Below are 27,388 nucleotides of genomic sequence, written 5' to 3'. Positions count from 1 at the left end.
GGCCCAATGGCATTGATCGGTTCACGCAGTCTTCAAAGTAACCAAGCAACCTAAATGAATTTGTAATTTGTCTGTCCAATGACCTCGCTCCCTTTCATGTCATGTGATACCTTGCGTGACAAGCGAACCGTTTAATCAACCTGTACTGTACTGTGTAGCTAGCAGCAGCAAGTTCGGCAGCATTATAACAAATGTAATAGCTTGCCTTTATAATGTACAGCAAACAAGAGCCGCGCTCAAAAGAGAAAGGACAAGAGAGAGTGTATGTCCGTGCGTGTGTGAGCGCATCAGCGTGTGCTTATGTTTGGGGCAATGGAGGGGGGCAAAACAATATTTGTACCGGGGCAAATCACAACCTTGTTGCGCCACTGCTAACATGCTTACCATGCTCATCATCTTCGTTTAGCCTGTTAGCATGTGCTACATTTAGCCTAAAATCTGTAAACAAGTAAACATTTTTGCATCTCTGGGTCCCTTGTCTGGAAGATTAAGTTTAACTGGATGTTTGGTTAAACACTTGATGTAACACCTGTGGTTAACATTAGCTTCAAAGATTGTAAAGTTTTGTTCTACATACAACATAACATCCGCCAGTAGGCCTACAAATACCCCACTAGTGAAATTAGATTTGTTTACCTTCCTCAAAAGAGGTGTTTGCTCAGTAGCTTAATAAGACTAAACGTGATCACAACAACAGTCTTTTAGTTTAGTGGTTTTGACACAAAGTCCTGCGACAGTGGTGTAGTTTGTTCATAGCCAACGTTAGCTTTGTACCTCTTGCAATTGAATTTAAGCTTCAGAAGTTCATAGTTTGTGAATATTGTCTGCTGAAGAAAATATGTAAGTGTCATAAACTTGTGTTGATGACAGAGCCTATTTACTGCCATAATCCAAAATTCAATAAAAAAAACATGTGCCTTTTTATTTTCCCTGCAGCACTCTTCTTCTGTGGCCACCTGCAATATTATACATTAATGCATCAGTAAAAATAATCATTGTACCTGCATACCTCTTGTCGCTACTTATACTTTTCTACTCTATTAGGTACATTTTGATTGCAGGTCTTTTTATATTGTTGTCTTGCTACTTTTACTTTAAATGTTTCTACCTCAGGCAACAGAGATATGCTAGCCTGTCCCTGGAGTATCGCAGTCCTTTTCCACCAGGGATTATGTGAGAGCCCTGCCTACGAATTTACAACAAGCTTTCTAGCGGTTGTACACCTACAAAAATAAATACAGTATTTATTTACCTCCAAATTGTTTTTTCAAAACGCCATGATGGCAGCTCCAAAACCCTCACTCCTGCCCGTGTCAGGTTGAAAAGGGAAATCATTAATATAGCATTAGAAGCTGGCTGTGAACCCATAACTGCCCTGGGCTCCCATCAGCATACATGCAGCACTGTTCTCCACTGCTACACCTTCCCCGAGGTTCAAATGTCATCCTTCACTGTCATTACATTACTGCCCCCATTAACTATTGATTATCTTCCACTTCAGCATTTCGAGCCCTCCTGTGGAAGTGGACCGCATGGCTCGCTATACCCGTACTCCATGGATCAGGCAGAGTGCCCACCTCATGGTTTTTACAGTAAAAGAGGGGGAAGTAAAAATCAAAGGGGGTAGGGATAAAGCAGCACAGACTTCACTGCCCTACCTGCCCATTAGCAGTATGCTTGAGCGGACAACTGGAGGTTAAGTTGTTCTTTTCCAGGACCCGTGAGAATTTGCCACAACATGTGCTGAATATTTACTGTGAGGTTAGCACAAGTTTGCTTCTGTTTTAAAGAGAGTGCAGGTCGAAAAGTTTGTTTGGGCAGGAGCTTTGTGTTCTCTGCCATCAACAACTGCCTCCATAATACCACAGACTAGTCGGTGCAGGATTGTGTTTGTATAACTGCCAAAACCTGTAAATGTCTGAGTGTTGCAGACTGCTAATGGCCCCCGATACCACTCTCTCTATTGTTTTCTATATTTCTGTTTCACTGCAGTTTAATGTTTTACATGTCCAGGCTGTAAATGCACAATTTCTTTTTGGAGAAATATAAGAAAATGGAGAATAATATCTGTTTGCTATGAGTCATATTACTCCAGGTGTCTGGTTTTATACAGGTCAGACAGAAACACGGGAGAAATGTAACCTTTTCATGTCAGTTTGTTTACAGTATGTCAATGATTTGCAACAACAAAATGTGAAAATAAGATAAATATCACACCATATCAACAGCTCAAACACCTCATCCACTGCATGCATACATAGTCTCAAACATAAAGATTTAGTTTGAACAAAAATAAAAAGAATGCAAAATGCGTTTTAACTGTAATTTAGCTCAATGCTACTCAAGAATAAACAATACATAATTTAACAGAGTCAATGTTTGTATTTAAGAGTGAATGATTAACAAAAAATGTGAAGTATGATTAAAAGAAAGCAACCAATCTGTATTCATAAAAAGTCCCATTTATTTCAAAGTCATTTCATCAACGAATTTTACAAATCTGCATTGTTTGGGGGTAGACCCAAATCAGAAACACATGAATAAAACCTTTATTAAAATAATTGCTCAGAATCCATTTCAGACACTGAAAATTTAAGCATTCCAGTCATTTAGGTTTGGAAAAAAGAACAGGAAACAAAACTAGCATACAGAAACAATGAATGAGTTATGCCAGTCCCGCTCTACAGGATTACAGTGTAGAGTGAAATCCACAAGAATCCAATGTGGCTTTAGGATAATCCCATCAGAACGGCAACAGCGCAATGCTACTACAGAACACCCAAGCCTGTTAGCACTGAGGAGAGCCTATAGTGAGGAAAGGTTAAGTTGACAATCCATAAAACCATAACAAAATCTTAAAAAATACTAAACACACTGACCTCTACTGTACAAGACAAACATTTTAACAGCCTGCTGCCAACAAAGCACCATACTCGTGATACTAGTTTGCATTATCTAATACAAAAGTATTGTAAACTAGTGACACTGATAAAAAACTAAGTCAATATTTGCATCATGTAAAATACCTCTCCTGGAGTCTTCATATAAAGCTCTGTAACATGAATCCATTGGAAAAAAATACCTTTTTCCAGGATACTAATATAAGCCTGAGTTACCAACATTAATGAATTATTATGCATGTCCACAAGATAATACTGAGTTAATATGCACCTCTGCTGCCAGTTTTAATTAATGAGGACATGTTTTAATACGAACACCCTTTCAGTTCTGTTCTTAATAATCTTCCAATTTATGTGAAACAAGTGCTACACTGGCAACACTTGCACACACTGGCGTAAGCTATTTTTAAGCCTCTATGGTCATTTTAAAATAATTTCTCATAATTTTTTATGTCTTACCAGTCAGCTACACTGACTAGACTAATAAAGCTGACATCAATAAGGAGCGAACTTCTGCCGGTCAGACTTTTTCATGCCGGCGGTTGTCATTTTTGCAGTGTAAGGGCATAAACCCTGAGCTAGGCTGGAAGCGGCTGCTGGGTGGACAGCCAGGAGAGTTTTCATGCCAAGCAGGCTGGAAACGGGGACGGCGTAATGTTGGTTTTGGAGGGCTTGTAAGGTGGAGGGAGAGTGAACGTTAATGGGGGCTTGGGTGTTTGCCGCCAGGACGGCCATAGAGGTAGCAGCATTGGAGGGAGCGGACTGAGAGAAGCTCATGTTGAGGTCAACGGGGGTCGCAGAGGAAGCGGCCTGCATGGTGTATTTAGCCATCTCTAAGCTGCAGGATGTGACGTTTGGAGGGGGGGGATTCAGATGGTGAAGGGTTCAGAGGAGAAGGTGGGAAATGAAAATGGGGTGAGACAAAAGGAGAAGGGAGGTGAGAGAAAGGAGAAAACATGAGTATCAAAGAAGGAATGTGTTAAAAAAGCAAAGACAATAAGGATTTGAATGCAGTCAAGAGACCGGAGCAGTGAGATGGAACAAATCCAGCCTCACTCTGAGCACAATAACTCTGCCCTCTTAAAAAGCATGCTGTTTGGCTGTCTTATCATCAGGTGTGACGCCCTGCTGAGCACGGCCACCCTGCCTGAATTCTTACCTGGCGTTGATGAGGTACTGGGCGACGCTGATGCTGGCCGGCGAGCCTGTGATCGTGACTTGGCGCATGGCTGAGCCATCAGTGGCACTGGCAATTTTGATGTGAGCTCCAGAGACCTGGCGAATCTCATTGATCTTACTGCCTTGTCTTCCAATTATGCAGCCAATAAACTAGAAAAGGGTAGAATGGAAACATGTTTATGGCAAAACAGTTCATGTTTCTATGATTTTCAGGAATTAGATTTCAAAACAGCATGTGGAAGCAAATGCCAAACAGCTGTGTGATTGCAGAATCTCCTCAAAGTTATTTCAGAAGAAGACTTTACTAACATACCATAATGCTATTGTAAGATGACTTGAAATACTGCAAATCCTAACACTACAGGCTTGTTTTACATTTGGGGAGATATACATTTGATCTTTTTCCCGAGAATTAGATAGATCATAGATACAACTCCCATGCCTGTAAGGCAAATACAAAGCTAACTTTAGCAACCAGTTAGCTTAGCTCTGCACAAAGACGGGAAACAGATAGCCACAAAATGAACATTTGTCCACTAAACCTCCTTAACACATGCTATTTGCTCAAATGTTATTATTTACTACACTCAATCTGACACTTGCAGAGGTGTGCCGCATCTAAAGAAGGAAAGATTTTAAGGTTTTTAGCAAAAATCTGTGTTTGGGGAGTAATGAGCATACAACTTTACATTAAAATGTACAACTGGATACATGAGATTTGGATAATATGGCATGAGCTGTTTTAAACGTGGTCAACATTCACCCAATTCTTCAATAAAGAATTCAAGGTAACAAAGGGTGAGTAATTGGTAAACAAATGATCATTATGTTAGTCTATTATTCCTTTAAAAAAAAAAAACAAGTGCCCAAGAAATAGTCCATAACCTCAATAAAACCACAACATTTTGTTTTTGTAATTTTGTTTTTGTACAGATTACACAAACATATCAGATACAACATGATAACTAGCCAGCCACCATTATGTTAAGCTAACTGTTTGTTTTTTATAATGTGTTTTATGTAATTGCCCTACAGCATGTGTGTTTTTGCTATTGCTGTTTGCACTGTTGCACATACCAATAGTCCCTATCTGGGCATATTAGGTTGGACTTGACTTGAGATATGAGAGTTATATCTGTCCTCCAACTCTCCACAAGAATGTGAATCAACACATTTGTCAAACATTTCGATCCCTCAATCAATGTCAAAGGCTCGGATAAAACCTATACAACCCAAAATCACATGTCATTCTGAGATTATTATAGATTCTGGTGATAGATTATAAAGAAACCTAAAACTGAAGTAGAATAGCTAATAGAATGCTGTATATTATTGTTTACATATTTTCTATTTTTTGGTAATATTCTAGCCACAACAAATACTAGAATGATATTTGTGATGTGTTTAATTTAAGTTAATAAATGTATCCAAAATGCCCAATTAAAGCTGTCATCCTAGAAAGTGTTAATGCAGTAAGTAGCATGAGGATTAGCGGTGCGGGGACAACACAAACACTGTGACACTTACATCATTAGGTATTGCCAGCTCTTGTGAACTTGTGAGGCCAGATGCATCATATCCTGTAAAGTAGGACAAGAGATGTGAACAACAGTATGGCACTAATGGCTTCCATTTTCACCGCATGACAAGTTAACCTACTTTATCTAGTTTATCACTGGTACACTGTTAAATTAGGAATATGAGAACATCTTTCTAGATAGGCACATATAAACATCTTCAGCACACATTCTATGGTTTGCTTTGCAACAATAAGATAAGCTACATTCTGGTAGAAATAACAAGTATATATATAATCAGAAATGTTGAAATGTTGTGTCCTGAGTTAGTTGTGGCAGAGTTTATGAGTACGTGGGGGGGCTGAGGTCAGGGATGGTTTGCCCGAGAAGACGATGTTAGATTTGGAGGAGAAATGTTGCAGAGGTGGAGGGTGGGGTCGAGAGATTAGGATTTGTTTTTTGGAGGGGGAAATCGGGCAAATGGAGCTGAATTTCTTGGGGAGTATATGAGAAATAGTTAAATATTCACCACACTGTAAATATTTCTGAAACTTGTCACATTTACCTCTCAGAGAACTCTGTTTTAATGTATTTAATTCGGTCTGTCACATAGTTTTAATACATATTTCAGTGACTTACTTTCAATATTGCTGATAATAGACTATTATGGTGGCTTAACCTTGAAAAGATCCCTTTTAATATTATTTTGTTTTATCTGGTACAAATAGATTCAGACGCCGAAGCTTAACAGGTCAGTTTTTGTTATATGCACATCTCTTTTAAGCCACCTTCTACTAAAAGAAACCTGTGTGAGTGTGAAAACTCTGAGAGAATGGAGATATCGGTGTTCCTCTCTGAAGTGACAGGGGGTGTTGATGGTGTGATTCGAAGAGGAGTGAAGACAGAGGGATAGATGGACTTCCCCGGGGAGCCGTGGGTACGTACCAGGGAAGGTAGGGTTGCTCTGCCCAAGGGAAGGGAGGGGGATATGCTGCATAGCCAACTGGTGAAGCTTGGTCAACTGCAGGGTAGGAAGGAAGTTAGAGCTAACCAATCAATCTGGATTATTTCAGAGGAGCTGACAGCTACAATACAGAGCCAATCTGAAGTTCACAAACATTACAGATAGTGTCAGTGTGAAGAGATTCATTTCATTCAGAAAGCATGCTGGTTTCTCATGGCAGTCATCTGCAAAAATACAGTCAAATCTACAAAGCTATCACTGATCATGAACTCTTTAAGATCTTCACTTTCATTTCAATCGATGCATGCTGCTACAATGTGTTAGTATTGGTAATGTCAACAGATCAGGGTTACTGAAGATTCATCTTTGCAGAGTAGGGAATACAGAGGGCAAAGTGGTGGCTTGGAAGGATTGGGCAGAAGGAAGGTCATAAGGGTAGGTGTCACTCACTCAAATGAGCATACTTACATCTTGATGCGCAAAAGCATACTGCCCTGGAAATGCAAAGGCCTGAAAGGAATAGGAAAGGAGATGGGGTTATATAACTAGGAGGTATATACATGTTCGCACATGCCATGTGAAATGTGAATTTGTCACCAGGGCAATCTCTGAGTGCAATTCTGAAAATCCATTCTCTTCCTCTTTTCCATAGCTCTAATGTGTATGGATTTGATGGGATTTCATCTAAATGTCATCTGCTGTTTTTCCCCCTGTTTCACCATGGCCAGAAATCCAATAACATCAACAGATGTCTGATAGGTCAGAGCAGGCTGTGCCAAATTCAGGACAGCGACTAGTCAGCTGAGCTAAAGTCACGACATATTTTAGGTCTCACACTGCGTGGGGAATTATTAATGTAAATGGCTATTCATGTCTCCCGCACATTACAGCTTGTCCGAATACTTTCTAATGTGATCATTACCTCATCTTACTGCTTACAGCATTACAATATGAAAAGCTTATCGCTGTATAATTACACAGATGTGTCCCTCTAGTGGTGAAGAGGGCTTAATGATCTGAGTCTAAGCCCCCACTAAAAAGGAGCCCATTCAATTGTAATGTTAGAATCTCAGTTATATCTTTCTACTTACTTGTGCAGGGTGTTGCTGTGCTAATACTGCATGGGCTCCAGCAGGAATACCCTTAGGACGGTAGGGTATTGTTGCTCCTTTTGGTGGAGACTGGAGACACAGCATTGCAAACAAAAAATTCAGAATGTATACACCGCTGGGAAGGAGAAAATAGCTCTTACTGACACTGATGCATTTTATATCCCTTTTATACCTTCCTGCTGAATCTTTTTATTCCCCTTTCATCAGCTGAGAAAGTTACATGAGACCTTGGCCCGCAGAAACTCATGATACAAATGTGAAAATACTGGAAAATAGGTCATTTCTTTTGACAATACAAAGAGAAAGATTGAATGCTCTCAACTCATTCTTCCTACTTAGAGGAATCTATTAAAGCTATAGTTCCAATTTTCTAAAAAGAATATAAAAAATGATAGTTTACTATATATATCAGGGATTACCATTACGTTTGTAGTTAAAGAAATATTAATAAGGGCCCTATTTTTTTTGGGGGGGGGGGGGGGTCCCTGTCCTGTAGTGTGTTATATAGGATTTTGTGCAATGCTACCATTGGACTCCTTAGTTTACTTCTGTAACATGGTGACATCACTATGTAACACTCGCACTTCTATTGGCTAGCACTCCAACACATTGCATGTAACGGGCGGGGTATCTCTAAGTAGTTGACCAATTGCAACAGAGCCGGGCTAAATAATCAGAGCAGACTTCAATAGTAAGGCCCCTTTAAAAAAAAAGAAAACGGAAATTATGATTTAATAGAAAAAGTATATCAACATATTTGTGTTAAGTACTAATATTCCTTTGACAAGGTTTTAGGGGTATATCAGTCAAATACATATATTAAAAGAGTAATAATGTGTTGAACATCCTTACAAATATTGCCATTATTGTTGCTCATGAGGATGACTTACTGCAACAACCTGAACACAAAGCTTAAGCCGTGAAGGAGTAAAAAGGTTTAGATGGAACAGAACATATCCTGAAAGTGCTACTGAATACCTTTTACCCCCCTGTAAACAAATGTGACAGACTTGACGCCAAAATAGAGTTGTTGGACGTGAGGATCATCTGCTGTGTGACAGTGCTTACCTCCAGCATGACAGAGCAGATGTGTCTTACACACTGAGTGATGGCCTGTGGAGTGCCGGAGATTGTGACAGCCCTCTCTGTAGAGTCCGGCAGCATGTCTCCTGCCACCTGAACCTGAGCGCCTGTGGTCTTAACATGGACAGACAACAGAAGACACAAAAGCTATTTATTGCTGAAAAGTGCTTGCCATCACCCAAATTGAAATACGGTTTCAAGCACCCCGCAAATTACCCCGAACACATTTTGACATGCAGGGAGCAGCTGCAAGCCAAATAGCAATGTGTGCTCCAATATTTGAAGAGGCGCACAGAAACATTGTCCATTCAGAATGAGTATTCATCCTCCGCCGATCTTTACAGGAATAATCAGTGGGATTTTCATGAGCGGAAACCCAAAAAATACACTAATTTTTAAGGCAGAGAAAAATAAAAGTTTGACAGGAGTGTTTGATACTTGCTGTCAAATCAGCAGGGAGGAGATTGTGTGTCCCCGTTTGGGAGCAGGAAACAGCTTCCCTATATATAACAAATTATTAAATAAATAAAAGAACCCCTACCTCTCTGATCTCCTTGATCTTGGAGCCTCCTTTGCCAATCAAGGAGCCACACTGGCTCCCTGGGAAAACCAGGCGCAGTGTCACAGGTGGCTTGCTTGTCACGTTGCTGTTTGTCATCGCTGCAGTAATATCCTGAGGGAGAATTCAAAAATATGTTTTTCAGCCCAGACTGTAAGAACGTCAGCTTGATTTGACAAGTTTCCTTTTTCTGCAGGACTGTGAAAAAAGGGCATTCAGTGCAATCTTTAAAATAATCTTGCTCTTGTGTTAAACAATATAATTTTTATTGATGATATGTTAAAAGTTGCAGTGGGTAGTAATGGGAATTATGTTATTGGAGCAGGTTATATTTTTATCAACGTAAAAAAATACATTAATATAAGGAATAATATTCTGCACCGGTCAATAAGCCATTCTGTTTGTCTGCTCAACCCCACCTCTCCTCTCTGTCTCTCACACACACACATCACTAGCAGTGGGGTTTGTTGTACATTCATTTCTGTGTACCTCCTCAAACTTCTGTGCGATCATGGAGAAAGCTCTGAAGATGCCCTCTGTCGGCCCTGTGATGGTAACTATTCTCTCAGGAGATGATCCCTCAGATATGTTGATACGAGCGCCACTCTGGAAACAAAATCATTCAGCCTCAATTTTGTTGAAATTGATACGCCAGAACACATTAAATTAAAGTGAATGCTCACCTCCTCTCTCATTTTCTTCACTGTTTCTCCTTTCTAGAATCATGTGGGAAAATACCAAACAGGACAATTGATTAGTTTTTTTAAATGAAGACACTTGGAAAGAAAGCAGTATGAATCAATAAATGCTGATGGATTGTAAAATAAATATACCTTCCCAATTATGCTGCCAACTTCCTATGAATGAAAAGATTACAAGGCTTAGCAAACAATCACAATTTCTTCTCAGCTTTTCACATCCAGAGCAGGAGGTAATCATTTTTACAACAATGACATGCTATTACCCGACCATTAGGTTATTACTACAAAAATACAGTCAATTATTTTAACTACTTCCGCATCTGTCAATGTTACCTTCCCATGCATCAGCAGCCTGAGAGTCAGCGTGACATTCAGACTCCCATCTGAAACCATTTCCTCCTTGTCGGACATTCTCTGTGTTTGCCAAGCTTAAATGTATAAGCTCTCTGCAATAAAGAAAGAAAAGACACAACACAAATCCTGAGCATAACATTAACTCCATGATTCAGTAAATTATCTGTTAAATAAAGAGGCAATCTACAACATTGGAGTTTTATTACAAAGTCAAACTGTGTGAAGAGGACTGATGAACTTTACGTTTTAATACATGTCTTGCCTTCCCTGTCTGTTAAGTCATTGTGTTCATCATCACTGCTCATGATAACTACCCAGTTTTTCTTCTCTGTACAGAATTACAGCCCCATTGGCGAGAAATGTATCATTGCCTGTGCTCAACGGGATTTTTTCTGGGAAAGAGTGACCAGACACAGCCAATGTGAAAGCTTTCACAGCATTAACTGTGCATAAGCTGCATCATCGTTGTTAAATCAGTCTGCAGCAGATAAAACAGGCCTCAATTTGAAACTGTCATGGCTCATTACCTTCACTATTTGGAGTGTAAAGTAGCCAGAAAAGTTGGAACAGTTATTGTAATGCAGCTAAAAGGCTGAAATTGATCAAGGGGCTGATGTTCTCTGAAGAGTTGTGGATCATTGTTGTCATCTGACCGTGTTGTTGTGAACGGTTGAAGATAGTCCTATCAGGTGCAATCTTCACATGGGACTGTTTCTTTAGTTCTGGCTAAACACAAGTTGTGAGAGTCTCTTGGATAAGATAAGATACAAAGGACCAGGAGATGTGAGTGTGACTGCCTCTTAATATCACACCACACAATGTCGGCTCTGTTGTAGCCGCGTATCCAATTCGTTGTATTTGCAGAACAAATAAAGAATGTCTCGATGCAGTGTAGGAAGGGCAGCTTATTGCGCAATAACAGACAGTGAGAAGACTTAATGTCTAAGAAGTGCAAATGTCACCTTGTTTATTACACCATCGTGGTTCTGAGAAATGCTTTCAGCAGATTTATTTTGACACCAGGCTTTGTACAAGCCACAGTTGGGAGACATTATACACAATTTAATTTTAAAAGGGGACTGTTTATATGGACTGAGTGAGCGGAGAGACTTCACCTATTGGTGTATTGCAAAAGTGGATTTACTTTCTTAGAGAAAGGGCGGGGAAAAGGCAGCATGTTTCTTGCGAGTAAGCATGAGTTGTTCCCAGTTACAGCACATTAGAAGATATTGCTCCCTTGTCTGTATGCTAGATCTGTAGCAAGTTAGCTTACTTTAGAATAAAGACTGTAAACAGCTTTCTTGATGCTGTCAAACTACAACAGAAATACCTACAAAAACATAAAAAAGATGATAACATGTCATATTTTTCTCGCACTTTACTTAATCCCTGTGAAGATGAAATACACCAGATATAATCTGTTAACAAATTACCTTAACAGGGGCTGGATTTTGATACATTTGGACAAAGCCAGGCTTGCTTTACCCCCTGCATCCAGCCATTATGCTAAGCTAAGCTAAACGGCTAATGGATCGGGTGTAGCTTCAGATTTAATAGACAGATATGAAACTGGTATCAATCTTCTCATCCAACTCTCATAATGAGTGCTTCCCCACAACATCAAACTATCCAACATATCCTAAAAATACAGATATCGCTGTTGCCATTTAACACCTAAAAAATTACCAAAATAAGTGAGGGTTTCACTCAAGTATTGCTAACTCTGGGGATAAGACAACTGGCTGAACTGGAATGTGACCAAATCAGGAAATAAATCACACTGAATTTTTCAGAAGCAGAAACACATTTACAACAAGTTATTGTTCTAGCAGCTTCTAGTATTTATAATACCCGACTGAGCTAAAGGATTTACAAGTGGAGGTTGTCATCAAGACACACAGCTATTCTTCTCTCTCTGTATCATTACAAAGTTACAGTGAATACATCAAATAAACAGCACACATCTCAGTCTAATCCTATAGGCTGGGATTTGTTTAGTTAATGCTAAGACCCTTTTGACCCATTTCTGTCACCTCTAGCACGTCAGCGCCCACTCAAGACTTCCGAACAAAACACTGGTGCACAACAGCACCCTCAGAGTATACATAATAAAACAGATAATCTACAGGAATCATCCTGGAGCACTGACAAGCAGAAATGTACTCCAGACAATGAAAAAAAAACAGGGCATTAATCCTTGAGGGAAATAGAGAACAATGTGTAAGTGGATTACTTGAGAGGTTTTATAAGAAAATGTATTCAAAATGTGAGGCTAAAACAAAGCCATGTTTCACATTCTGAAAATTGTAATGAAAAGATCATTGTATTTTAAAAGATTATTACATACAATAGTGCTACAGTTTAGGGTGAAAATCCCTTCAATAGAGAACATTGGTATAATTTTCAAAACATTTTGAAACAATATGTGTTAAATTATTTGTCTTTATCAAAATGAAATTATTTCAAATCACTTATTAAGTATCTACATTAAATATCTATTTATAACCATCAAATATCAGACCGTAAACATGGGGCCATGCAGCATGGCAATCATCCCTCAACACAAAGGTTTCACTATCAGAGATTCATGTTTGCATTAATGTGAACATTCATTGTAGCCCAAACTATCTCTGAAGTTAAGAGGGCAACAAAGTGCTTTTAGACACAGCAGAGTGGAAAACAACCAGCACAAATGAACTAATGGGAGTCAGGAGGGGTGCATTAAAATGAAGGCAGACACTCCCTTTAGTTTTAAAGAACCAAAAAGGACGGCTAAATAAAAAGTTAAACATCAACTTTGTGTCTGGCTAAACCCCAACATTACTGCAGTCTGCAACATTGTTGGCGGTTGAATCTGAGCTGTGAGGAGTCTGACCCTGGCAGTTGTGGCTCAGCAAGAGGCCTGTAATGAAAAAATAAGTACTGACCTTTTATAAAAATATTTGCTCCTTTTCTGTATTTCTGGAATCTCCTAAATGAACAGCCTTTTAGTTTGTAGTCCGTGTTCAATGTTTGTCCCTTTGTTGTCAGCTATCCACAGACTGGACAGATGGTTCCCTTTGCCCTCAGACCGGCTGGAGCGGAGGCTGGCTTTGCTATTAGTCCCTCAGCTTAGCCCAAGATAAGCCCCTACGCAGGGCAAGTGAACCCGCATCTCTTGCCTAATTCTCCCTGTCACAGGCACCAAAGAGGCGTTCCTCCGCACGGAGATCCACAAGCTGCGAGGCCTGAGGGCAGGGCAAAGAGGCTCTTCGGCTGGACACTGTCCAGCACAGATAGGGCAGGCTACAGTTACAGCTCACACAACAAAAAACTGGAGAGGTCTAGCCTTTTGCAGGCATCAAAAACACACATGGAGTCACTGAAGAGAAGCTTTAACCGATGTTGCTCTGAGACTAACAACTCTGCATGACTGCTGTGTTCTTCATTAGATTTTCAGTGAGCTTCCCGCATGCACAGGGCCGGATTTTCTCTAAAAATAAATCTTCCTGTATGAAATCGGTGCTTTGTACAAGGACCCCAACTAATTGAGGGCTGGGAAGGACAATGTGGCGTTTGAGGTATTTAGTGATGTTAAGCACAATGTCTTCATGGGGTGCTTCTCCCCCCTCACTGCCTCTGCCCTCCCCCACACCAAGCCCTTCTGCCCTTGTAATGAGGCCATACTGGATACAATACAACCCTTCTGCAAAGAAAAAATGTATTCAGCTGAGCTTCAAAATTGTGAAGGAAATGAATCAGTGAAGCATAAGTGGCAGATTTAATTACTACTCACTGCGTTGCACGGGGACAATGATGACTGCTGTGAGCCTCATGGCCATCTATCAGACATCTAAGCAGGCACATTTACTTCTCAACTGGGATTTCAATACAATTTCAAAATTGTATCCCTGTTATTAAACGGATTGAATGTCCTTATGATAACACAAAGATGAAGATAATCTTAAAGCAAAGGTTGTTGCCATTCTTCTCTTTTAAAAGGGACTTTTTGGAAATGTGGGGTTAAGTAAAGGTCAATCAAAGTCCAGAATAAGTCTGATAAAACTTGAACAACCATATGTCTTTTTGTTTTCAAACTACAAACATAATCATAACCACAACAAAGCTGTGAAAGCTGTCAAGGGCATGTTGTCTGGCAAAGTATGTGACAGTTATTGCTATCCTTTTAGAGACCATGGGATGATCAGACATTTCATGCCAATTACTTATTGTGACTAATGTCCTCCTCCTTCATATACCTTTGCGTGGCAATGAGATTAAAGAGTCTGGGATTATATGTAATGGGATTACTGTGAAGTGATTTCTGAGACTTTTTGGTGGTGTAATCAGTTGTAACTACTGAAAGCAGCGTAGAAAAATTATGAAACATAAAGTATGAAAAATGAAGAGAAATGCAAGTTATAGCTGCAATTATTGTATCTAACTGAAACATATAAAATACATGGTTCATAATTAGCTTTAATAACAGTCTGCAGGTCTAATAACCTGGGATTAAGTAATCATTACAATGGAATAACATCAACGTTTAACATCGTGATTGCTTCATGTGCATCTTCCTTTAGTGCAATGAGGACTTGGGACTTGGGTTTAAATTAAGGATATGGTTTAAATACTGAAGATCAATAGAAGTTTACCCTAAAAAAACGAGGGGTACCTTGAATACACGGATTAAAGATCAATATAATATTTAAATAGTTCTTTCTTTATCATTTGAAATAAACATAACCTTTTCAAGCATGGTGGACTGACATGACCCACTTGAAATCTGATACATTACCACTTGGGAAAATTACAGTATTGTTAACAACGTTAGACTTCTTTTTTTTTGGCGTAGACAAATCTGTGTCTTTATCATATTGTATGAGATTAAATAAAGATGTAGAAAACATTGTTCCTCCCTTACCTCATGGTGGAAATCCTGCAGCATCCTGCCTGTGTAGGTATTATTATTACATAAGAGAAACAAACTACGAAGATTATTCTTTTCAAATGTTTTGCAAAACAAACTTAGTAGACCCTACTGTAAAGTAATGCATGGCAGGGCTATTGAAATACATACCAGCTATTTCAGTATAGGCCTATTTGTTTGCTTCTCTATGTATCCTGTCTATATATTTGTTTCTTTTCTACATCTGTTTTGATGTGTATATATGTAATGTATACTGTAGGTTATCACAGTAGGCTTTATTCTGTTGTATTTGAAATATACATATTACATATAATCAAACAAATAATGATACAAATAGTTATTGGTAAAATGGGTGTTGGACCCTACATTTACCCAAATACAAGCATATTTGTTATAACATATAAGGCTACAGTCATTTTTTATTTTTTATAATATCGCCTATAATGTTCATTATTTAACATACATTAGAATGAAGTTGAATACTCACTGAACATTTGTAAATGGCTTTCTTATTTTCCTTCACTGGTGTTCTGCCAAGTTAGCTGCTGTTTGCATTGCACTCCATATTAAGCAAATGTTAGCTAATATTGAGCAACATGCTAATAGCTATCTAAAAAATAAAGCTAAAAGTTGAAGGGGGAGGAGAGTAAAAAAAAAACGTTCAGTCACATGATAGCAAACCAGTTGTTACAGAAGTCTTACCAGCTGTGCTGACCTCCACAAAAAGTAAACAGTAACGTATTCTTCTCACGTGTTAACATGCTGTACCTACCAGAAAGTAAGTAACGTTAGCCTCGAGCCGGTATGCGTGACGACTCGGGAGGAGGACTATGAAGGTCAGCTGCAGTTCCCCGGACTTTGAAACATGTCAATGATAAGCAGTAGTGTCTGTCGAAACGCCTGAAACCATAACAGCCCCGCGGTCTGCTCTGTAGCTCTCTAACCGAAAAGAGGTCGATGGATTTCCAAAAACTTTGCAGTTTTAACACTTTTAAGCAGTGGTGGAGTCACTACGGTTATGGGGAAAACTTACAAGACGTGATTGAGCAGGAGTTCAAACGCACTAAAGGTAATGGCTGTTCACAAGCCGCAGTGACAGGCTACTCGTCTCTATATTTACATGTCTGCTCTACTCATTCAAACAGGGATAACATATCTGGATCATGCAGCAACTACACTGTATCCAGAGTCTCTGGTCAGAGACTACTTCCAGGACATTTCAAGGAATGTGTATGGTGAGAGAAGTCACATTAATTTCAACTGTTTATCTTTTTCTAAAAACTAAAAACATTTATTTGTATATGTTCAAATAGGAAACCCCCACAGCCATCACCCCAGCAGTAGATTGACACATGACACAGTGGAGAGAGTCAGATACAGGTAAATTCTATTAATACATATTTTTATCAGGGCCCCTTTGAACAGCTTTTCTGGATGAAATAGGTGAACATAAATGTTTTGGTGTTTTTACAGGATATTGCAGCATTTTAACACCACCCCTGAGGAGTACTCTGTGATTTTCACTTCTGGATGTACAGCCGCACTCAAATTAGTTGCTGAGAGCTTTCCCTGGAGTCCGCAGTCTGAGAGCGAGGCTGGGAGTCTCTTCTGCTATTTTACTGACAGCCACACCTCTGTAGTAGGCATGAGAGGACTGACTTCTGCCCAGGGAGCAGTTGCCCTGCCTGTCTCCCCTCAGGAAGTGGAAAACAGGGCAAAAGATGAGGCTCAAGGTGAAAATGTTATTTGCCAGACGGCACATCTTTTCTGCTACCCAGCGCAGAGCAACTTCTCTGGGAGGAAGTATCCCCTCAGCCATGTGAGAGGCATCCAAACGAAACGCCTTTACCCAGCATGTGACCACCAAGGACGCTGGTTTGTGCTGCTCGATGCTGCATCTCATGTCAGCTGCTCCCCTCTAAATCTACAGGAGTGCCCTGCTGATTTCATTCCCGTCTCCTTCTATAAGATGTTTGGCTTCCCCACAGGTCTTGGGGCCCTTATTGTCCGTCACAACGCAGCAGGCATACTAAAAAAGACTTATTTTGGAGGAGGCACAGCAGCAGCTTACCTTTCTGGGGAAGATTATTATGTGCCAGCTGTAAACATTTCTGACAGGTAAAGCACTGTACAAGCCAGCTAAATCTTGGATATCCTTTGAAAGCTGCTGCAACCTTATTTTAATATGCACTGTTTACTTTTTCGACGATAAAGGTTTGAAGACGGGACTGTCTCTTTCTTGGACATTATTGCTGTCAATCATGGATTTGAAGCTCTTGACAGAATCACAGGTGCTGTATGGAAAAACTTAAAACATATTTTAGTTGCAGAATCATAATACATATGCAATGTATTCATGATCTGCTTAAGGTTAACATCAAGCCTCCCTGTGTTCATCCCTTTTTGGCTCCAGGGGGAATGCACAACATCCAACAGCACACGTTTGGCTTGGCACGCTACACTTACATGCTGCTCTCAAGTGTTTGCCATGGCAACGGGCGACCAGTGGCTCAGATATACACCGAAGGCCAGTTTGAGAGTCCAAGCACACAGGGCGCAATCCTAAACTTCAACCTCAAGGATTCTCATGGACAGATAATTGGGTATTCTCAGGTGCATTCAATAAATAAGATTTTGTTCTATTTCACAACAGTTCAATTATTGCATATTTATGCGTAGGCAGCGCTGCTGAATATTAACACAGTTGCTCCGTTGCCCTCAGGTGGACAGAATGGCCAGTCTGTACAATATCCATGTGCGAACAGGTTGCTTCTGCAACACCGGGGCCTGTCAGTCCTTCCTCGGGATTAGCAATGAGCAGATAAGGAGAAACCTGCAGGTGAGAGTCAAGCAAAAGGAAGAATTTCAAAGTGTGTGTAGGTAGAATAAAACATTGTCTTTTCTCTCCTCAAGGCCGGCCACGTCTGCGGAGACAGCCTCGACCTAGTGGAGGGCCAGCCGACCGGATCTGTACGCGTGTCCTTTGGCTACATGTCGACATTTGAAGACTGTCAAAAGTTCCTGAACTTTGTCTCTGAGTGCTTTGTAGAGAAACCAGTCACAGTGGACCAAGTGAGACTAGAGAAGCTAAAAGCGGCCACAGCAGCATCCCACGGCGTGAATGAAGATATTCCAATCAGAATAACGAATGGAGAAATATGTAAAGTAGATGGGAAGGAGAAGAGTACAGAAGCACTGAGGGGATTTGGACACCGAGAATCAAACAGCCAGGGGGGGGCTTATACTCTTACCAACATCTACATATATCCTATTAAATCCTGTGGGGCCTTTGAGGTTAGAACCAAATATTTCTGTCTTTTTAAAATATGTTTCTGTCCCCTTCTTTCCTATTTCTCTTTGCTTAGTCCTTTTTCTTCATGCAGGTCCACAACTGGCCAGTAGGACCGCTGGGTTTACGCTATGACAGAAGCTGGATGGTGGTGAATGGAAACGGCGTGTGTCTGAGCCAGAAGAGGGAGCGGCGTTTATGCCTCATTCGCCCCGAAGTCCACCTGCCCTCAAACAAACTGCTCCTGCAAGCATCAGGTCAAGCAGTGTGTCTGCAGCTGACTAAAAATAAACACCATTTTTAGACATAGGAAGTATCAATCATTCGGATTTCCTATGATAAATGCCCTTTGTTAAAGTATTAATGTTTGTTTTTCAAATGACCTGCAGGGATGGATACCATTTCGGTTCCCCTGGAGAACAACACTCAAACGCACACGAGCTACCGGGTGTGTCAGAGTAAAGTTTGTGGTGACAGGTGAGCTGGCGGTGTTCAAACATGTGAATGCAGCTGCTGCAGGAAATACTGTGACACATATCACTCATATTTTTCACTCGTATCAGTGAATTCTCTCGCTACATTGTTCTTGCTGTGGCACTATAACGTCCCCTGCTTTCTCTTTCATATGAATTTCCAGTTATTTACTACTTTTAATGGAAAAACAATGAACAAGAGATTATATTGATTTACTATACCCGTATGACAAGTTTGAAAAGATCTAATTTTCCTCCACTGATTTTTGGATTAAATGTAGCACCAGATAGTGAGCAGCATAAAACTTTGTAGATTTCCCTCGGGGCCTCCAGATCATAATCCTCCACCTTCCTCCAGGGTGGAGACTGTCGACTGTGGGGATGAGGCTTCATCATGGCTCTCAGACTTCCTTGGGCAGCCATGCCGCCTGATAAGACAAAGTCCTGATTTTACCCGAGACATGAAGAAGAAGCCGATTGGAGGTACCTGTATAAGCATCTTACCTGCTCTGCCAGTCTTATTTCTGCACTGTGGATGTATCTATTATGCTGTACATGAGCAGTCCAAGGTCACATATCCTATTATAACTGCCTGGCTTAGGCTGCGACCTTGCATTCCCTTCTGATGGTCACTTGGAAATGTCCTCTTTTTCTCCCTTTGCAAGTTGCTCTTTTTAATAGAACCAGTGTATTATGTAAAAGGAAATGTGCCATTCAGGCTAAGATTGGCTGATTTAATGATATACACATATACAGTGGTAGAAAGTCAAAACGTAAATACACTAAAGTACCATTTATTGATTTACTCATATTTTAGTGTTTCAACATCCATCTACTTTATACTTCTACTCCACTGCATTTCTGTGGCAAATATTGTACTTTTTACTCCTTTACATTTATTTTGCAAAACAAGTGATCTTACAGACTCTGTTTATTTGTTAATACAGAATTTAATTACGTGTATACATTATAATACATTTTACTGTCTACAATACTGTGTGAAAATAAAATAGAGCTCACATAACACTAGGTCAATGTATTTATTATAATGTAATTGTTATAGATTTTGATTTCCAGCAGTATATAAGGTAATAAAATGAGCTCCACTTTCACCATCTGCAGCATTAAAGTGATGAACATTATTAAAACATCAAAAATCATAACTTAGTAATTGATATATATATATATATAATCCCTCAGGGCACACAAGACATGATGCAACTATTTGCATTCTGAGTAGCAATCCTTATTACAAATATACCGTCTCTTTTGTCCTCCCATAATATCTAAAAGCTTATTAACCTCTTAAACCCCAAGCCTGTTTTTCAGGTTTCAGGCTCGAAAATGACATTCCCAGAACAAATGACCATATCTTCCCTTCTAAAAGGGTTAAATTCATAATCTTTTTTCTCAAAGTAATGATAAACCTGTGAGTTGGATGTAGAAAAGTCAGAATCAATATAGATGTCTCTTATTTTAAAGAAAATTCAGATTGAACATGGTAAAAAACTGTAAATTATAGTGTCCGTCCAAAATATATTTTGTACTTATAGTGAAAACTAACCTTGGATGATGGGTTAGTAGACCAAAAGCTTTAGGAATCCAAAGTAGAACATATAATAAGTACCCAGTATCAAGATTGATGCAAAATAAGTGATATTTGACCTTTTTAGACAGATTTAGCAAAAAACCCCTCTTCTGGGGCCATTTGGGTGGATTTTCCTTATCTCTGGCCCCCCTTCTTCGATTTTGACATGTGACATCTCTTTCTGACCGTTAAAGCCAATAGAATCGAAGGGAAATCGCACACACTCATGTAAAAAAAAAAGATGGCGTCTTCGCGCATTCAATCTTGCTACAGAGCGTAGGAATGGCCTGCTCTACTATTTGAAAACGGAATTGCAGTTTTATTGCTTAAGATTATCAGAAAATTTCAAAAGGGACACAGTCACATTGGATATTAACCTATGGATTAACTACAGCATCGTTGTTGTCGTTTTAATGCCATTGAAGGCCAGTTTTGACCAGACAAAAACAAGGCAAGCCATGTTAGCGTTGTAGGCTACCTTGCGCCACATGTTTTGATGTACGTTTTTGTTGATAACGTCGCGAGTTTGTATCTTTCGGTGTTGAGGTGGGCAAGGTTCCTTAGACGTTGTTTCCTGCAAATGACGCAATTTCGGCCCCGGAACCGGGTCCGTGGGGCTTAAGAGGTTGGCAATTGGCAATTTCACTTATACAACATTCGCAAGTTGTCTCATACAATAACCCACCTTCGAGTGATGCTCTAGTTTCTTCATGTTTAGTNCTCTCTCACATACACTCTCTCACACACACACACACACACACACACACACACACACACACACACACACACACACACACACACACACACACACACACACATCAAAGAGGAACAAAATACAGGTTTTTAGAAAAACTAAAACTGACAAAAACCTAATTTCAAAGAGTGCAAATGGCCTTACTGCCCTGAAAATATTACTGTCATCACAATGAGATATTCTAAAAAGTATTTGAAGAAGATGTAGAGAAGAGCACATTATAGTTGAACTAAAAGGGGACATCTGCATTTTCTTTTAATGTTGGCTTCATCCCATTTTTCATGCCTACTGAAATCATAAAGTTGCTGCTTTTCTAATACACTATAGAGGGAACTTTGGGATTTTAAGCTTTGCAGACCATTTTTGTTTCTGAGCGCACACGCACATATCCACACCCACACAGAAGTGTTGATACTGTAGTTTTAGCGCTGTATTTCTATCAGCAGCAGCTGAACCAGCAAATCCGGGCGGAGCTGCGAGAAAAAGACCAGATCATCATGGACCACAAGAAGCTGAATGCTACGCTACAGCGCAGGTTGTTTTACCTTCTTTTTCCTTGTCAGCCAGCTTTTCAATAAACGTGTATGATGAGATAAAGAGGATTTTGGTTACAGAGAAGCTTTTAAAAGGTATTATTAAAACAGTAGTGTCCAAAATACGACCCGGGGCCAAATGCGGCCCGCCCACTATTTTGAATCGGCTGTCAGCAAATTCAAAAAGTATAATGGAATATGGCCCACAAATGAAACTTGTGCTTGTCTTATATTCTTAAATATAAATGTAAATATATTACACAGTAGTATTCATGTGTTAATAAGAACACTTTTCAAATAAATTCAGTCAATTCAAGTTGGAAACATTTTCTAACATATCTTAGTTGATAAGCAAAAATCCCAATGACCTGTTTGCATAACTTGAAATACACCCTTCATATTTCTCCTGATTATAATCATATTATAATTACATTAGGATCGCTAACACTCAGAGCTAACCTGTACTGGAGAGCATGTGTGTGAAGAAGCAGGAAATAAAAAGGAATTCACCTTGTGGTATAACCGGCAAGAGAGAAAGCCTTTGAGCTCCATACTGTTTCAGAAATAATCCTTGATAATCCATGAGATGGCGTTTCATCACGGCAGAATCTGCCAGTAGCATCTCCCGCATGAGCTCAGACCCCTCCTTTTTTTCTTATATTAATTATTATTATTATTTTTTAAACCTTTATACCCAAAATCAACACTTTCGAAACAGGAAGTGAAATAGAGGGATATGAGGCATGGCTAGAATGGGTGATCTTTTTGGTATTTTGAGCAAGACACTTTTTTAATATATTTTTATTAGGGTTGTCAAGTTAACGCATTAATAAGGCGTTAACAATAATGTGTTAACGCATGTGTATTTTTTGTCCTCGGCCGCCCCGTAGTTTCAGAGCGCATCGAGTTTAAAATATCTACAAGCTGATGCTGACAGCCCCGCTCCTGCCGCCCGCTTGTGGCAGACCACACTTCCACGCTCACCGGCAGGCACCGACTGGCCATCGGGAGGACCGGGAGGGTGTGTGTATGTGTGGCGCGAGCGAGCGAGAACAGGAACACCTTACGTGTATTGTTGTTGTTAGCATCTGGTGCTAGCTAGTTGCGCTAACGGATATAAGGAGCTGTTTAAATGAAAACAGAGGAGTGACATTTCGCCGACAACTGCGCCGAGCACTTGACTTTATGCAGGTAGCCAGACAGTGGGATATTGTGGGAAAAGTCAGCACACTCAGCACGGATAGTGCGCGCAACATGATTGCAGCGTCCAGGCAGCTCCTGTTCGAGCCACACAGTTCTCTGCGCACCCCCCGGTGACACGCGAGAGTGAGAGGTGACAAGGGGAGCACGTCTGTAACCCGACACCGTTGCAATGAATCGACATCTGACCAATCACGGCTTTGATACGGCCACTAGTGCAGGTGAAGAGATGTTGGTGAAAAGACAGTTTCAGTCCGGCGCAAGCAAGAGGGGAAAAAAACAAAACATGAAGAAACTAGAGCATCACTCGAAGGTGGGTTATTGTATGAGTCAAATGTACAACTTGCGAATGTTGTATAAGTCAAATTGCTAATTGCCATATTAGGTCTGAAGAATGTCTCGGGGAGGAGGTTGTGTGTGCTTGCGCGTGTACTTGCTTACTACCGTTGCTCTATATTCAAACACGGGTCTCCTTCCGGACTGGTCCGTCCAATCCCGGGGGTAGGTCAATGAAATCTGCCCGCCCGGAGTCTACTAACCAGGCAGCCGAAAAAATGTCGCGGGTGCCGACGAGGTGTCTTACTCTAAAAAAATTTACATAAAATAACAGTTTCGTAAATTCTATAGCTAGCGATTAGCCCTACAACTGCTTCGTAACGGTTACCACTACTATTTTGTTCACAAAAAGACTTTCACTAAATGCGGATGGTTGGAGTTTGTTGTTCTTATTTTGCATCGGTTTGTCGAGATACAAGTGTTTGGCAATATCTGAGCTGAACTCACTGAAAGAACAAAAGTCAATCTTTGTGTGTTACCTTTTTATGAAGCCCCTTTGACTACACCGAAAAGGGCGGAATTTTCCCCGAGTAACTTGAAACAAATTCCCTCGTGATAGCTCAACTCGAGTTCGTTAACGCTTTTTGAAGTTGGGACAAGGAGATTTAAGTAAAATTTGTTGTCACCAAATACACCAATGCGGGCAAACATACACACACACACATCGACACACACACACCAGCCACACACAACACACACACAACACACAACACACCACACACACACACACACACACACACACACACACACACACACACGACACACACACACACACACACACACACACACACACAAACTTGGAACCTCTACAGTAACAAGTCAAACAGGGAATAAAACCTCGACAACCTCTCGGAGTATGCTCGGATCACCTCGCTAGACCCTACTTGTTTGTTTTTCTATATAGTATTTTCAATTATGTTAATAACCCTAAAGGTCTATATAAGGTATTTTAGATGGAAATCAGTAATGTCATTGTTCTGCTTCGTAAAACAGTGTGTCGATAATGTCATAACTAATACTACAGATACGGAGATAAGACGTAGTCAGGGGGAAAAGGAGTTTTTGGGCCGAAGACTCCTACTGTTCACCTAGCAACCTCAGAGGGCAAAGTAAGGGTCGTTGAAATTAAAACGAGGTAGATAGGCACTCCAGAACTCTCCGGCTAGACGAAGTCGAAGTGTATTGAATAAGAAGAGAGACATTAGTCAAGTGTCGAATGTCATGAGATCTGATGATTTTCCTCTTTTGTGTCTATCTTTTTTGCTCGGCAAGCTCTTGTGACCCGCATAAAACTGAGTAACATATCAATAAACAAGGAAAAACTTGTATTGAGTCGGCCCTATCGACATTTTGTGTACTGCGTCATCGTTTGTACAAGTGGTAACCTCAAACATTATCTCAACGAATTAGAATTTCCAGTGGATAATACGTTTTAGGTGAAAAAGGGCAAAAAATATTCTCTAAGACTTTCAAAGTACTTTTTTTTAAACAGTGAAAAACAGACTAGGGAGAAGAGATTTTTGGCTAAAAACCGATGAAAATACTTACAGTATTGCTCAAAAAAAGACGAACACATTGGTAATCGGTTAGTGGTTTTGGTTCCATTGGGGGTGAATAGTGGCACTTAGAGGAGGATCTCGTGGCAACACCAAGAAAGATCTGGTTTAGAGAGAGTCTCCGCACCCCTCCCCGAGGAATAAAGTAGTTTTCACTGTCTGTCTCTTAGTCGTGAAACTTTGGACCCGACTTTGTTCTCGCGCACCACCACTAATCCATTCGACGTTCTTTACAACCCACAAACTCGGTTTGTGAAGTCTCTGTACAAAAAAAAAATATAAGAGCTCTGGCATATTATATAACTATGTCTTTTTTCATATTATCCCCTGGAAATTATAGGTTACTGACAAAAGGTTTTTCGACTGAGATCCACATGACATTTATTTCAAAACCGTTCGTAGTTTCACAATTTTTACAACTTTTTTCTTTTCATTTGTACCACTTTGTGAATAACAGACTAGTAGGTGTTTTATTAATCAGACCTAGTTTTTCTACAAGTACGTCCAACTAAAAAAGTTAGTTGGGCGAGTTACATTCTGGTACAGGTGGTCAACTAAACGATTATGCGATTGCAACAGATAATGTTAAGGTCTCCCTCTTTTGTGGTGGTAGTAGTAGGACGGGACAAAACGAGGCGATCTCGAGCCCGCCTAGGTGCAAAGACTGACGACCCTCCCGATTAACTTACATCTCTGTCAGACGCAACACGACCCACGACGGTCTACGTAATCTGACCACAGACTTTGTGACTTCATACTGGTTCTCCTTTCAATCCCAGAATGGGTCTGTTGTATCACGTCTACAGGACTTAATTAACCGCTAAGGTTCGAGTCTAGTCTCTCCGGTTCGTTTATTTGGCCCTATGTTAATGGTGGGGGTGATATCACATGTATCCCTTTTACGTACCCTATTCGAAGAAAATTTCACGTGGGGATAGTACGATAAAAATCCGTAATCGTATCCAGAGGCTATATATGTTCTTAATCCCGACAGTCAGCTAATTTTATCAATTGCGCTAATTACGTTTAATTAGTGTTGTAAAAAATAGACAAGATTTACAAGGAAAATTCCCTATCAAAAAGTTCAAAAATTATCGAGAATAGTTGTGATACTCACCTGTTTATAAAAAAAAAAAAAAGAATACGTTTACAAAACAAATATGTAAACTTAGTATACTCGGTTATAAGAGTGTACTTATTATTGTTTGTTGGAGATTTGTAATTTTTCTAGGCGGAGTTAAAGTTGGACCTTTGAGAGCAGTAGCACACACACACATACACACACACACACACACACACACAACACACACACACTACACACACACACACACACACACACCAAAACAACACACACACACACACACTACCACACACACACACACGTCCTGCGGTGACCGTGTACCCCGGGGTTCGCTGTTAACGTCAGGTCGTACAGCACACAGTGAAGTCGGGTTTAACGAGGACCCCTAACGGGTGTCTTAACTTTATACAATCAGGCAAACCTATTTTCATTCATTATTCATATACATTACATTACTTAATTTATATTTACGTTTTGATGAGATGTTATTAGTTAAGTTATTATATTTACGATATAATAAAATAATACCTGTTTTGTAGGGAATATTGTTACAGAGTTTTTTTGCTATAAAGGAATTTGACATAAGTTTACATCAAGGGGCAGTCGTTTACATACGTTGTTGATGTTGTGTGTAAAGGAGTGGTCATAAGAGGAACACAACACCACTGTGCTGACTAACTTGAGCGTCCTCAATTCACCTCTCCGCTCGGTGGTTACTTTACACGTTTACTGTTGATTTTTATTTTATTTTCCCCTTTTTTACGGAGGTACAAAAAATCGGACATTTTGAAATTTGGCAATACAGTCGGTTGATCTCTCTTGTCAAATGGTGAGAAGGACGGACATGTAATCGTCTATTTCCGTATTGTAGTGAACTTACTTACCATTTATTCTCTTACGACCTTTATGAAGTCTCTGAACGGAAGAAGAACAGCACTTAACGTCNAAGTGCATCTAGTGGTGCTAGTAACGGTGGTCCTATGATAGCAACTCTAAAACATGTCTCTCTCAACTCTGAAGCGTAAACAGAGACAAAACGGTCATTCAATGACCGTTTTGTCTCTGTTTACGCTTCAGAGTTGAGAGAGACATGTTTTAGAGTTGCTATCATAGGACCACCGTTACTAGCACCACTAGATGCACTTTCAAAAAACGTGCTACATTGTGGTTTGGTGGTTTCTATGAAACGCGGAGTGTTGCTTTCAAGGTCTGTACTAGTGTAGGAATTTGGCTACGGGAGGCTGGGCCACTCGGGAGTTGGTTCTGGGCCGCATCTGGCCCGCGGGCCGCCAGTTGAATA

General features: G+C 40.1%; 2 protein-coding genes across 5 annotated transcripts in view; one reads left to right on the top strand and one right to left on the bottom strand.

Moving 5' to 3' along the window:
* Positions 1-2,464: 2,464 nt before the first annotated feature.
* LOC104941687 (poly(rC)-binding protein 3-like) lies at positions 2,465-16,125 on the bottom strand. 4 transcript variants are annotated; one of them, XM_010766818.1, is made up of 13 exons: positions 16,051-16,125; positions 10,349-10,461; positions 10,148-10,171; positions 9,998-10,030; positions 9,804-9,920; positions 9,297-9,428; positions 8,741-8,869; positions 7,652-7,741; positions 7,029-7,070; positions 6,542-6,617; positions 5,607-5,659; positions 4,060-4,229; positions 2,465-3,738 (listed from the first exon to the last, which is right to left on the bottom strand). In XM_010766818.1, exons 2-13 carry the CDS (start codon positions 10,424-10,426, stop codon positions 3,396-3,398), a joined length of 1,287 nt encoding a protein of 428 aa, XP_010765120.1. In that variant the 5' UTR covers positions 10,427-10,461; positions 16,051-16,125; the 3' UTR covers positions 2,465-3,395. The 4 variants fall into 4 exon arrangements, with proteins under 4 accessions (XP_010765120.1, XP_010765121.1, XP_010765119.1 ...); XM_010766819.1 differs by lacking the exon at positions 16,051-16,125 and adding an exon at positions 15,766-15,850; XM_010766817.1 differs by lacking the exon at positions 16,051-16,125 and adding an exon at positions 13,297-13,715.
* mocos (molybdenum cofactor sulfurase) overlaps positions 15,963-27,388 on the top strand; it is a 14,433-nt gene continuing 3,007 nt past the window's right edge. Inside the window, exons 1-11 of the mRNA XM_010766822.1 lie at positions 15,963-16,347; positions 16,424-16,513; positions 16,592-16,658; positions 16,752-17,396; positions 17,493-17,569; positions 17,692-17,891; positions 18,001-18,117; positions 18,192-18,572; positions 18,662-18,824; positions 18,957-19,044; positions 19,399-19,523. Coding sequence (XP_010765124.1) covers positions 16,236-16,347; positions 16,424-16,513; positions 16,592-16,658; positions 16,752-17,396; positions 17,493-17,569; positions 17,692-17,891; positions 18,001-18,117; positions 18,192-18,572; positions 18,662-18,824; positions 18,957-19,044; positions 19,399-19,523 — 2,065 coding nt within the window. The 5' untranslated portion in view covers positions 15,963-16,235. The remainder of the gene's footprint in view (positions 16,348-16,423; positions 16,514-16,591; positions 16,659-16,751; positions 17,397-17,492; positions 17,570-17,691; positions 17,892-18,000; positions 18,118-18,191; positions 18,573-18,661; positions 18,825-18,956; positions 19,045-19,398; positions 19,524-27,388) is intronic.

This window comes from Notothenia coriiceps, unplaced genomic scaffold, assembly GCF_000735185.1.
Source record: "Notothenia coriiceps isolate Sejong01 unplaced genomic scaffold, NC01 NC01_scaffold00003703, whole genome shotgun sequence".
Taxonomy (NCBI): domain Eukaryota; kingdom Metazoa; phylum Chordata; class Actinopteri; order Perciformes; family Nototheniidae; genus Notothenia; species Notothenia coriiceps.
Note: the sequence above shows the minus strand (reverse complement) of the source record. Positions and strands in the feature narration are given on the sequence as shown.